Genomic DNA, 13,873 nt, shown 5'->3' with positions numbered 1-13,873 from the left:
CTTTAGCTCTGGGATGAACTTTTGCCTTCCCCTTTGCCTCCCCAGAGAGCCAGGAGCTCCAGCACATTGCTGGGGATCATGGCACTTCCTTGGCTCCATCCCTTGGAACAAAAGGGGTTTTGCTGAACTCTAGAGGAATGAAGGGTCAATATTTATATTGAGGAAACACGGTTTATAATATAAGGGAAATGGAGCAATGTGCCTTGTTATGACATGGCCAAGGGCAAGGCTCCTCACACAGAGAAGAGCAGTAAGAAGCATGAGCCCACTGCAGCCTGGCCAGGTCCCCACTGAGCAGCATCCTTCTGGTTGGTTCCTCTGCCTGGTGCCTGTTCTTGCAGAACATAAACCTTTGTGCTGAGTCCAGGATCTTCCCATTGGTGACACAGAGACCAGTGGTTTCCATCAAACTTAAACACTTGCTTTGCAGAGCCTGAGCTGTGCCTTCCCCCTCCCACCTTCATTCCCTCCTGCTGTGCGTTTGGGTGGTGGTGGTGGGATAAAAGGACAAGGCCAGGAGCAGAGCCTGGGAGCTATGACTATTGACTATGAGTAAAGTCATAGCATTTTGCAGCCCGCAGCTTACTATTAGCTCTCATTGTCTCAAGCCAGGTCCTTGAATGGAGTCTTCCTCAGGGAGCAGTGCAGTCCTTTGCGGGCAGCAGACTGAGCTCTGACTGCAGTGCAGCCGGCTGCATTTGCTGGGATTTTCTTACAGCTTTTGTCAGTTTCCCTTCCACAAGTGAATCTCTGTCCTGTGGGACACCAGCCTCCATAGGGGCCAAGGCATGAACCACACACTCAGGAAGCTGGTTGTCGTCTTGGTTTTGGGGTTTTTTTTTTGTATTTTTTGTGGGTTTTTTCTTTTTTTTTTTCCTTTTTTTGTTTGCTCGTTTTCGTTTTGTTTTGCTTTTAATTCAAAATAACTCTTTGAAGCAGAATCGGGGCAGATACCACTGACCTCTTACCACAAACGTTTAACATGTATTATTCTCAATGATAAAGTCATACAGCTTAAAACACAAAATAAAGGGTTGGGGGGGGGGGGGAAGAGAAAAAGGACACTGCCTTTATGTGAGTCCAGTTCCCCAGTCTGGAAGAGCAGAAATCCAGTCCCCGTGGCTGGCTGGGCATGAGGCAAATGTCCCAAGGCCCCGTGCCCCCATCCTTGGTTCATCCTCACCTCTGGTCCTGCAGTGTCCCACTGCCCCAGTGGATGCCATCCGTGGTGCTGGGGGTACCGACTCCTTAAGTGTTGTGGATGTGGCTTCTGTCAAGTCTAGTCTAGGAGTATAGGTCTGTCTTTCTGACATGTGTAATGTTGTGTAGCAGTGCTCTGGTTCAATAAAGCTTTCATATACATAGCAGCAATGAAGTCTTGCCATCAGGTGACGTAAAGGGGCAGCTATTGGGCAGGGCTGGCGGATGTGGTGGGGGCCACAGCCCCTCTCTGTTTGCTCTTCCTCTTCTTGGTGCCAGACTTTGTATCTTTGGTGTCTTTCCGATTTCTGTTCCCATTTGTATTATCTTGCTTTCCTTGCTCGTCCTTTTTCTTCCTTTTCCCTGCAATAAAGCAAAGGGCAGCAAAGGAGGATCAGGCCTGGATCTGTCTTTGCAGTTTCCAGCAGGACTCCTGATGCATGCATTTCCCTGCTGCTGCCCGAGGCCTTTTGCTGTCACACTGCTGCCTGCATTGCTGGCAGCCAGGTGGGGCTCAACCCTCCCTGCTCTTACTCACTGCTCAGAACCGGTTCCCTTCCAAGCAGCCAACCCAGGCACAATCCTGTGCACCCCATAAGAGGATGACCAAGCCACCATTCATCCTATTGACACTGCATTTCTAGGGGAAAGCACAGACCTCAGCACTCCCATGAAGGAGACGACAACTCCCATTGCTGCAGCACACACAGATTGCTCAGTTGCCTTGTTTGCTAAAGTCCCCACATCCTGCAGGGCAAGCAACAAGCCATGGGGCCAAAGTGCTGCCCAGCTGCTCCATTCCACTGGGGTCCATCTGAAAGCTCTGTGCCCTAACACAAAGCATCCATGCCATAGAGAGGTAGTGGGACATACATTTACAGTACTGGACTGTTAGGCTGAACTCTGTCGCATAAAGAGGTGCTGGGGGAAATGAAGCAATGCTCCACACTCACCTTCAGGGCACTGGCTCTTCTGCACGGTGCATCTGCGCACCTCTGTGGTGGGGGGGCACAGGGACACGTCCCCAGAGGGAGCCTGCAGGATCCGTCGTGTTCGGTCCTCGTTCCCCTTCTTGAAGCCACACAGCTTCCTCTTCTTGGAGCAGGGCCCCCAGGGCCCCCACTCACTCATTTCACATTGTGCTGCCAGATAACAAGAGAAGCCAGAGGTATCTCTCATCTCTCTGCTGCACCACTTGCGGGGCCCTCCCACCCCTCTCCCAGTGTAGCCAGAGCTCTGCGTGCTTTTCCCAAGCAGTTCCCAGGTTTCCTGACACCCCCTTTCCCAACACACTATGAGTTCTGAGCGCTCCAGAAGCCATTTGTATGAATATTACAGTGCCCAGCCATGCTACGCCCAGCCAAGGGTTGGGTACGAGGCTGCCTGAACTATTCCCCATTAGGCACTAACACAGCATCCCGGAGGGGTTGGTTTGATCACCTAAACCAATGTGTAGCAAATAGATGCATCGAAATCTCAGTGTCTGAGTGTTGCTTACCAGGACTGCTGCACTCCATGGTGCCGTTGGCAGCAGAGTAGCCTTCAGGGCACGTGACGTAACATCTCCCTTTGTGCAAATACAAACCTTCCTTACATTTTGTGCAAAAGTTTCGGCTGAAGCAGGACTCACAGTTCTCGATTTTGCATTCTGGAGGGGGAAAAGAAAACAACAACACACAAAGTCATCATGAAACCTGACGTGAACACGACTGCTGGCAGCCCTGGTGATCAGAGCAACACACAGGAGCTGTGATTCACACTGTGTGTGTGCCCCAGCCTTGCACAGGATTGAACGGGCAGGGAGAAGGTGTCAGCAGAGGTATCACTGAGCACCAAAGGCTCAGGGAGCTCCTGACAGCTCCCTCCAGTTTGCTGCTGGCTCCAAGGAGAGTCTCTGTGTGCCCTGCCAGCCCTGCTCATGCAGCTTGTTCGGATGCTGGTTTCGTCTGAGCTGCTCCCTGCTGCAAGACAGAGCCACTATGCTGCAGCAGCTGCCAGGAGGACGTCAGGCAGGGTGGAAAAGGTTTAGGCTCGTGTTCAGCTCGAGCATCAGTCTGCCAAAGTGGGAAAGTGCAAAGAATAAAGCCCAGTGTCAGCTGCTCCAGCTGCAGCTCCAGCATGTGCAGCAAAGAAAGCGAGCTGGATGGAAACCTGGCTGTGAGGTGGTTTGCATGGAACTGCCAGGGAAGTGATTGCATTTTTCCACACCCAGCTTTTTTCTGGTGCTCTGGCCGAACGAGGCAGAGCTGGGCTGAGGATCCCATTCAGAGATGCTTTGTTATTCAAACAGACAGAGAGAAGAGCAGGTACTTGCACAAACACTGCTCTTCCTGCTCCCTCTTAAAGAAGAGAGGTGTCAGCATCCCTCTCCTGCAGGATCGCACATCACTGCACCCACGTGGGCAGTGTGCACTGTGGTAGAGCAACGCAGCCCTGCACACTCTGCTGGTGACGCACTTTGCTTTCATGAATGATCCATTCACTGCTACCCCTGCCCAAAGCACGGACAGGGACCCGCAGAGGACCTCAAAGCTGATACTCACTGATGCACTTGTTCATGTCTGTATTGCGAAGGCCGAAGTATCCCAGTGGACAGGATGGGAGGCAGATCCCAATTTGCCGGATATCGTTCCTCTCCAGAAGGATGAAGAGCTTGGGGGAACATCTCAGGCACCCATTGAACTCAGAGCACAGGTCGCAGCCCCTGGCACAGCCCTGGCTCAGCTCAGTGCTAACTGCAAGAGCGGGAGAGAGGCAGTGGTGAGATGGGCATCGCTGCTGAGAGAGAGCCTCTTTGGAGGGCAGCCAGCAGCTTCCTGGAGACAAATCCCCCTCTGAGGAAAACTGCCATAAATATTTGATGCAAAGTATGAGTTCACGTCCTGACACAATTGCTGCCCGGAGAGAACAAATCAAACCCAGCTCAATAATTCATCATCCCCAGCCCAGTGCATGGCTTTGCCTAGGGGATGCCTCGGTCACCCTGCTCTGCCCATAGCTTCAGCACCACCAGGACCAGGGCCCAAAAGCAATCACAAGCTGCAAGCAGCATTCAAGCAGGACATCACCATACCAGAGGCCAGACATCAGTACCACCCCAGGCACCTCTGGGACAAGCAAGGGATCAAGAGTCAGAGGGAAACCATCTGCGTAGAAGCCTGCCTCGTACCTCTTGCCAGGCTGAGTCCCAGCTCTGTCTCACCATGACCCCTCTGACGCTCACTCTATCTGGCAGTGCAGGAGATTTCTCTGCCCCCAGAACAGAGATGTGTTCTCAGCTCCTAAGTTTAGTCCAAGAAAAATTCTCAATCCCCCGTCTTGAGAGTTTTCTGCTTTCAATTATCATATAAAATGCTGCTTGTTTTGAAACCCATAGCATTCTTTGCAGGCTAGAATGCAGGTTCTTTTTATTAGTTTATTATGCAAGCAGTGTCCTTGTTTATAGAAAGGCTGTGTATGTTAAAATGTATTCTTTTAAATGCTGTGTTTACTACACTTCAAAAGCAAGAGTGGAGCACCAGAGCATTCCCATGCCAGACTGAGTGGTAGGAGAGCTTTCCTCTCCCTCCTGCAGACCCCGAGTCCTGCACATTCCCTGCTGCCTGTCCTCACTCTATAACCAGCCCCAGCTCACCTGCAGGGTGCAGAGGCAGCTGCAGCCTCAGAAGAGGAAGCAGAAAGTAGGGGAACCCCTTGCATGGTGTCATGCAGTGCCTCGATACCAGGAGGCTGCTCCATGTCTGGGCTGGTACCTCCATGCTGTGCCATGGGGGTCTGGCCCTGTCCCCCCCCATGGGACTGAGGTCTGACTCTATGGCAAATGTATGAGCCGAGACTCACTGGGAGCCGTGCTTAATAGCATTAGCCATGACATCCAGCTTTCCCTGTTCTCACGGAGCTCCAGCAGTCAGTTTTAACATAAAAATCATTTTTTATATAATTCAATTTAAATCAGTTTTAATGTAAACCAGTTCTAAAAATGAGCTTGCATAAAGGAAGGGAAACCCATGGGGCCGCTCTTGTGCCTTTGGAACCACTCGAGTCCCTGGGTGGGACTGCCCAAAGCCCGTCCTGGTAATTAAAACCTGCACTTCCCATGCACCTCGGGTTGCAGCACGATGGAGACAACCAGGGGAACAGGGACTGCAGTGGGCAGCAGCTTGGGACAAGGGGAGGACCCAGACCTCTCCAGGCTCTAAGGGGCTGTGCCCAGCCTCATGCATAGGTACATATTCCTGGTCTAATCAGGCAAACGTTCCCATTCTGCACAGGCAAACATTCACCATTTGCATGGGCAAGCATTCCCAGCCTGCGTAGCATCAGGAGAAGGAGAGAAGAGAAACTTTTCATACATACTTCGCCTTTGCCTCTTGCCCTTCACCACTTTGCTGCCGCCTGTTAGATCCATCGAGCTTAGAAAAACCACCACCACAAACAGTCCAAGCTGCATAGTAACTCTCCAGCGCCGCAGCCCTGTAGCTCAGGGTGATCGGAGTCCGTGGCCACTAAAACCTCCTGGGCTGGCTCAGAGCTGAGAGTCTTTGTGCGACGCCTGCTGCAGGACCATATCCACCAGCTACCACCGCAGCAGCAGAGATCTTAGGTAGCAGGTAACATGGTTCTACCTTCATCCCCATATGGAGCGCAGGAGCTCGGGTCCAGTCCCATTGGGGGGTTGGTAGTCAGCGTTAGCTGCTCGGAGTTTCCAAGTGCAGGTGCAGGAACTGGAAAGAAAGAGGAGAAGGGATTCACTCTACTGGATGACAAACACGGGTCTCCATTGTTCCCATATGAAGTGGATTGGGTCGGCATTGCAGTGAGTCATGGAGCAGAGCTGGGGGAGCAGCGCATGGGGGGAATCCCTCTCCAAGCCCACCTGCAAGTCATTGCTTGGCTTAATAACAGCACTTGGCTTTCCCAGGGAAATGCCTGATGTGCTCGTGCCATCTGCCGACGCTGCACATGGTTGTAACTCTAACTTGTTTATTGTAGTGCCAGTGCTCCTCAGCAGATGGTCGCTGTGGGCTGCCAGGAGCACAGGATGCTTCCCATCAGGTGGGCACCTCTGGAGGCTGGGAGTAGAGTTGGGCATGGAGCGACCCTGCAGAGCTTGGGGACTTGTCCTTGAGTTTGGGGACAGTCCTGGACCTGCTGAAACACTGCAGTTCTGCTCTGAGAGTGACTGCAAACTCCTGAGCGTGGAGCAGAACCACCATGTCTGTCTGTATGCTTTGGATCAACCAACCAACATGCTCAGAGCAATGAGATGTGCATTGCCAGGAGGACAGGTGACATCTTCCTCTGCTTAAACTCTGGGAGAAGAAAGAAAAGCACAACACAGAGGGCTGTGGGATGCTGAGCTGTTGCTGTTGCAGTGATGCCAGAGCCAACCCAAGGTGTGCAGGGATGCTTGCAGGACAGCTGGGGGAGCAGCACTGTGCTCTGCACTGGGGAAAGGCCACGAGGGTTGCCTTGTGTGCATTGGGAGTGGAGGAAGTGTGACTTCCATGCTGAACAAAAAGCTCTGACCCAGCACAATTGGGCCTCGCTCCTCTGTACGCAGCTGGCAAACCACAGCCCCACCAACTGCTGCCATTGTGTGGGAATAAAGGTGACAACATTCACTCTGTGAGGTCAGTGGAAATAGAAAATGGTTTTAATCCCCTTATAATAACTGCGCAGTCACCAGAGCCCCGAGTGGGCAGTGGTGATGGGGTTGGAACGGTGCCTGGCTGCAGCCTGCAGCAGTGGGAAGGGGTACAGGACTCCACTGCTCAGCCATGCTGAGGGGTCACCCTCCATCCCACAGCACACGTGGATCCCATGGCTGGAGAAAACATGGGAGCCCTCCAGCTGGAAACAAGCCCTGTGCCCAGGAAAGCGCCTCCTGCACCCCAGCATCAACACTGAGAGCCCACGAGCAATTACAGGAATGATAGAAATGCTCTTCAATGCCTCTCACAGCAGCAGCAGAGGGGAAGCTGCTAGAGGAAGCGGCCCTTGCAGCAGTGCAGCTAGATGCTGAGATGAGTGGGAGCTTTGGGGCAGTGCTGCTTCCAGCACACCAACGCTGTCGGGAGGGCAAGCAGCATCACAGGGCACTGCTGGCATCCGCCTGCCCGACAGCTTTGAACTATTCACTGTATTCCTCCTGCAGATCCCCTGAGAGCTGCTGGGGCAACAGCACAGTGCTGCCCATGTGCTTGTCGTTACAACCCACGGCATCATCCAGGGGATTTTCAAATAAATAATTAGGGGCTTGTGTAAACACCAACTTGTTCTGCACTTCCCAGCCTGTTTGCTGCAAGCTGCTTTATAAACACTTGTCAAGTGCTTAAGCTGGGCTGTTTGGGAGTGTTTACTGGAGAGGAGATCTGTGCAGAGATCACACCGCTGAGCCGCTGCGGCCTCTCTGTGTGCAGCATTCATGGGCACGTGTGTAGGGCGGCTTGCACAGAGCAGTGAGGCAGTGTGGATCCCTCTGGGGAGCACAGAGTGGCACAGCATAGCAGAGCATGGCACGACACAGCATGGCACTGCATGGCACAGCATGGCATTGCATGGCACAGTAGAGCATGGTACAGTATGGCACAGCACAGCATGGTGGTGTAGCACCATGTGGGATAGCATGGAATAGAATTGCACAGAATGGCACGGCACGGCATGGCACAGAATAGTTCAGCATGACGTGTTGTAGAACAGCAAGGCACAGCACAGCAGGAGGAGCCCAGGAATGCTCACCAGCAAGAGCAGTGCTGTGCCAATGCAGCAGCACAGAACAAACTCTCCCCAAATTAGCACTGAAAGCTGCAGCAGCAGAGAGCTGCCACCACCACTGCACTGCTGCTAATCCCTGTGTCCCAGGAAGCACACACTGAACCAGCTCTGCGTCCTTTTGCTGTTTACACAACAGTCACAGTACAGACAAACCTCTCCCGGTGCGGGGACAGCAGCAGGGATGCTCTCAAGGAGCAAACACTGCCCTGTGTGTGCCAAGAGCCAGCGTGAGGTTGTGCCATGGGAAACCCGGAGCTCTGAACACGAGCATTTTCTCCTCCTCATCTCCTTGCAGTTCTGCATTTTCCATGTTCATCCTCCTCAGCAAACTCCCTGTGCCCATCGTGTGCCCACTGGGAGAAAAGCTTCCTACCCACAGGACACGAATGATGATTCTTTACACTATTGCAGCCATCAGTCAAGCTCAGGTTGCTGCAAACAATTCCCAGTCTAAACATTAGCAGGATTTATGCCATTATCCCATCGACAGGAAGAATTTAGGATAACCCGGATTGCACTGAATTCATTTATGGAGAGACCTGGCCCCTGCATCTGAAATGATGGTAAGCCTTGTTTGCAATTCAATCAGGATAAATTGGTCCTTGGGAGCTCCAATACAAACCAGAAAATGTAAACCATCCAGATAATTTACCATTAGTCCTCCTCCACACAAGGTGAGAAAGACCAATATTATATCCCCGGGATATTCGAGACCTAATCCTCAATAACTAAATTGCTGATATATTGCCTCTCGCTGGATGTATCAGGCTATCAGTAATGTAAACGGACTCTCCAAAGGTTTACTGAAGTGGGAAGAGAAGGACCAGATGTTGGGTGAGGGCTGGAGTCAGGACAGCAGCCGGGAGCTGCCTGTGAGATGCTGGACACAGGAATTGAAGTTTCCACATCCTTGAGGTGGGCAGATAACTTGGATTTCACCTTGGCAGCCTCTTTGAGGGGCGTAAAGATACCAGGAGACCAGATTGCATCCATTTATTCTGCCCTCCCAATGATGTTTTTTCTCAGTTTCTGCTGCACTGGGGTTGGGTCCCAGCAGGTGGGACATCACCAGCTGGAGAGCAGGCGTCTTTTAAACAAGCAGAAGCCCACACATGCGTTTATCTCACCACATGCCTTATCCTCCCTTGGCAAAAGCCACCCCGAGATATCTGAATCTGGCCCTTGGGGGTCAGAATCACAGCAGAATCCCATCCGGCACCTGCAGAGCTCATTGCATCAGAGCTGAATGCAGGCAGGAGCGAGACAGAGGGCTGAGCACCAGAGAGAGCTCAGCACCAACTCCCTGTTGCAGGACTCTGCAAATGCAGGACTGCACCATGCAGAGGGCATGGGCAATGGGTGAGGGCTGCAAGGACGCTGCAAGATGCAATAGCAGCAGCAACACCAAACACTACACCCATCTCAGAGACCCTGAGCAGCTCAATCCCATCACCAGCAAGGGCCTGAAGTGCAGAACTGGCACTTGAAAGACCATTTTCACCAAGAGTACATCGTGCTCACTGGTGGGAACACTCTTGCTGTCTTTGCAAGGGCAGTTTTCTCTGCAGCAAGGCAGAGAGCACCGCTACGCTGCACTAGAAGTGCTTTTGGAGCATCCCATGCATGCACGGCGTGGGCATTGTGCTCAGCCCGCGAGCAGCCCCGCGCAGTGCATGCAGAGCCACTTTGTTCTGCCTAATCCCTGAAGCAATAAAAGAAGGCTGCGTTAAGTCAAATTTCCGAACCAGAAGGTCTTCATTTGATATTACAGCCGAGTGCCAAGTTCTGCAAAATCCCTAACCCATAAACTTCGCTGAAAAAATAAAATAAGAAGAAACAATCTGGCAGCGCCGTTCCCCGCAGCATTGTTGAGGTCTGACTCCTTCCACCAGCTTCTGCTCTGCATTCCCCCATATCTCAGAGCCGTGCTCTGACCCCTACGAGTAGGGAACATGGAGAGCAATGTCCTGCCTGTGGGTTCCCCTCTTCCAGGTGGTACCACGTATCCCCAACGCCTGCTCTGCTCTGCTTGGGCTCCTTACACAGTACCCAGCACAGTAGCAGCTCCAAGTACGACAGCGATTACTGGTGCCACAGCCTTCTCTCCAGGAGCACTTGTGCTCAACGTTGTAAAACACCAGGGAATGTTTTGCTGGGGGATTTCCACTGCCCTTCCCGTTAGCGAAGGCGGACGCGGCAGGCTGTGGGCTGCGCCATGCGGCTGCTCGCCCCTCAGAGCAGCTGGCAATGCAGTGAGGCCATCCCCACGTCATTGCAGAGATGGAGCCTGCCTGCGGGCTTAGATGGGGTCACCAAAGAACCCAGTATGGTTTCACTTCACAACAGTTAAAGCCTTCTCGAAAGCCAGCCCCCTCCCCAGGTGACAAGCAGGGACATGGTGTACTACAACAGGAGCAACCGAAGCAACATTCAGAGCAGGAGTTCCAAAGCAAACAAACCATTTCGGACCACAACAGGCCAGGTGGGCTGAAAATCAGAGCCTTCCACCAAAAGAGCTCCTCAACAAACAGCCCCTTGGAGCTGCACTGCTGCACAGCAGGGTGCTGAGTTTCACTGCCCGTGTGGCCAAGTGAGGGCTGACAGCGACGTCATACAATTGACTCTAAATATATGGTTTTTAAAAGCAAACTTGCAGGGCTTACAGGAGCCCAATGAGTCACAAGCTACTGTGTAAGCAGCTTCTCCAGGCGAAGGCAGAGAGCAACCCTAGGCAAAGGCACAGAGCGGTACTGAAGGCTTTCTGCTCAGCCATGGGGAGTGGAAGCATCACCAGGCTCCCTGCAAGGACCCCCTCATGCTGCCTCTCCCACTGACATGGCACCACCTGCGAAACCTGAGCCTCACATGATTCAGGAGCAGAACAAAAAACACAGCTGGAAGAAAACAGCCAGCAGCCTCAGCATGGGGCATTGCTGCTGCTGCTGTGCCGGCGGGAGGCTGCGAGCAAGGCAGCCCCAGCTTTCTGCTATTGCTGCAAATGCATTTGAGCTCTGTGTCTGAGGGGCTCACAGCATCTTGTGCCATGAGGTCCACAGAGCCTGGCATAGCACAGGGGTGGTTTGCAGTCTTTCTGCAGTCACAGGGGGTCTTCCCCATGAACAGGCCATTGTGGGCATGGCTACAGAGCTGTCTATAGCAGGGGCTGCAGGCAACATTGACATCTCCATGCTATGGGAAGGTGACAGGTGGCCCTGCTCTCCCACCCCTCTGCTCTTCCCATGGCACGCTGTATGTCCCCTTCACCTTTTGCTTTATCAGCAGCCCCAAAGCTCGGGTAGAAAGGTGCTGGTCCAGCTCAGGTCCAGCTCAGGTGATGGGAGCACAGAGTTTGCTCTATTCCCTGCAGCCACCTGTGCATGCTGCATTATTTGGGGTGTGCTGGTGGGGTGGCAGCCCCATGTCTGCAGAGCAGGCATTTGCTCCCCACCGCGTCCCTCAGGGTGGTGCTGCTGCTCTCGCAGTGGGGCCGGGTGCTCATCCAGCTGCAGGGAGCCTCATCCCCAGGGGGCTTCCAGATATGATTCAATGCCCACATCCCACACAGCCATCATATCCTGGGTGGGCAGGTGGATGTGGGCTGGCAGGGAAGTCAGGTGGGGTCATGGGTGGACTTCAGGCAAAACAATTCAAGCCGGATAGTGCTGCAGGCAGAGGTTTTGATGCAAATATTGGGTCCCCCTGGATCTCAGCAAAAGCCTGGCCACCAAACAGCACTGTTAAACACTGCCTTAAAATCCCAGACCTTCAGCTCGCATGGTTATCTGCACCGATGCCCAGCAACATGTGCACAAGAGGGCAAGGGCTCCATCCTGCCGCAATGTGCAACATTGCTTCCACCAGGGTCCAAACCTGAACAACTCCTTGCCCATCTCAAGGTGAATGCACATGCCTAAGCCTTTGGAAACTACAGAAGCCCAAAGATAAAACCTTCCCAGTGTCAGCAACACACTGTGCCCTGGATCCATAGGTGGACCACAAGGACTGGTCAGACCTGACCATGACCTGGGTTGGTGCTGGGGCTATCCAGGAATGGAGCCGTGTCTCTGTCTGCCCGTGGGACACAGCCGAACCCCTGGCTCTCCCTCCAGCACCCAGACACAGCAGCACTTCCCCTGCACAGCAGCACGGGGTGTTAACGCCGACGTCTAATTATTCCCATGATCACTGTGAACCATTTTCTTACCAATCCCCCACCCCAAAAGCCGAGGAGCACACACTTACCCTGCAATGCTCGGCTGCCTGCTGTGTCCCCATGGGTCCCGTCCTCTGGAGCAGGCTGACTTGCAAGCAGCAGGGACAGTATCGAGGCAGTAATTAATGGGTCAGTTCCCTCATTGCAGGGCACGGGCACGCTCCTCTCCCCCAGCCGCTGGGACAGCAGCAGCACAACGAGCAGCTGTGGGACCCCACAGCCAGCCTTGAACCCGGCACCAGCAGCACACCGAGCTGCACATCCAACAGCACACCGAGCTGCACACCGAGCAGCACACCGAGCAGCACGGCTCGCCCCTCTGCTGGGGAGCTTTGCAGCGGCACGGGGCAGCGCGGCAGCCCGGCTCCTTTACGCAGCCCCTCTCACCTTGGGGGTGGGGGATCCCGACAGATCGGGCTGTGATTTCTCACAGCTTTCATTGTCTGAACTCATTATCCGCGTTGCACAAGGCAAACCCGCAAGTCGGATGCTGACAAGGCTCGCGTTCCTCATTAGCAGCCCGCATTGCAAAAGCTTCATCTAAACAAACATGCATTCTGAAACCCTTACCTCTGACTTGTCACTCCCTCATCACCGCTGCAAAGGCTCTACTGGTTTTAAACCACTACCAGACCAACTACAATAATCCTCAGTTCCTCCAGCGAAAGTTACGTGCTCGTTTCTGTCAAAGAAAATACAAAATACTTTCATGGCGAGTTCATGGAGCAGGCTGGTGCTCTCGGGTCTGGGGGCTCTGTTCACGTGGCTGTAAGCAGGTTCCTAACAGCATCCCAGGCTTTGCGTAGAGAAACAAACCCTTCTGTGATGTGCAGGATTTCAGCTCGTAAAGATCGCCCAGGCTAGTTCATACTCCATCAGCCCACGCTGCTCCCTGTGTATGCAAAGCAGAAAGTATGTGATCATATCAGAGCAATTTGCACATTAATAAATCCAGGTCTCAATGCCGTAGACTCCATCCCCATCCACCGGGTAGGGGTTTATTATTATTATTATTACCAGAGTATCCAGCTTTGTAAAGGCATCTAGTGCAAACTCCTGCATGAGGGAATTCCACCCCACTAGTACCACCTCCTAAGACAATATCCAGCCAAAATATTGTGACTGTTGCAAAACCCGGACTGGAACTCAGCAAAGGACCTTCCAGCATTGCATCCCGAGCCAACGGGGTCTCAGTAAATTACTGCAGAGTGACACAACATCTCGTTTTCTTTGTAGTCTTTTTTTTATTTATGACAGTTAATTCCGAGTTATTACTAACATTTCAGTGGTAACTGGCATATGAAGTCATCAGCTGTCACAACTGCATCTGTTAATAAACATGTCAGATATTAAAAGCAGCTTATTATTCTCCGGAGTGGGGGGGGGAGGCACCGAGCTGATGAGCTTTACAGCCTGGTTATTTTTCCATCCCTGTAGCTGTGCAACAGGAGGAAACACTCATGCGTGGGAAAGCACCATGGGGCCGTGCTGCTCCCTGCCCCAAGCCCTGTCCCCTCTCCTCCTTGCTGTGTCCCTGCTCCCTTTCATTTCTCTTATATAGGAGTGACACTGGACCAAGTGCTCTGCATGGGGCATGGCATGTGCAGGAGAAAGGTGGCACCTCCCTGGTGTCCCCAGAAGCCACCATGCCCCATAGGCTGGTCAGGATGCAGCCGGGCAGAA

At 53.0% G+C, this 13,873-nt stretch overlaps 1 protein-coding gene across 1 annotated transcript; it reads right to left on the bottom strand.

Moving 5' to 3' along the window:
* Nucleotides 1–888: 888 nt before the first annotated feature.
* On the bottom strand, nt 889–13,280 carry RSPO1 (R-spondin 1). The gene is made up of 7 exons (XM_072355478.1): nt 13,208–13,280; nt 12,761–13,082; nt 5,557–5,924; nt 3,744–3,935; nt 2,699–2,848; nt 2,154–2,342; nt 889–1,563 (listed from the first exon to the last, which is right to left on the bottom strand). The coding sequence occupies exons 3-7, from the start codon at nt 5,648–5,650 to the stop codon at nt 1,406–1,408; spliced, it is 783 nt and encodes a 260-aa protein (XP_072211579.1). The 5' UTR covers nt 5,651–5,924; nt 12,761–13,082; nt 13,208–13,280; the 3' UTR covers nt 889–1,405.
* Between the last annotated feature and the right edge of the window lie 593 nt (nt 13,281–13,873).

Source organism: Excalfactoria chinensis, chromosome 22 (assembly GCF_039878825.1).
Source record: "Excalfactoria chinensis isolate bCotChi1 chromosome 22, bCotChi1.hap2, whole genome shotgun sequence".
In the NCBI taxonomy this organism is placed as follows: Eukaryota; Metazoa; Chordata; class Aves; order Galliformes; family Phasianidae; genus Excalfactoria; species Excalfactoria chinensis.
This window is presented reverse-complemented; position numbering and strand designations above follow the sequence as displayed.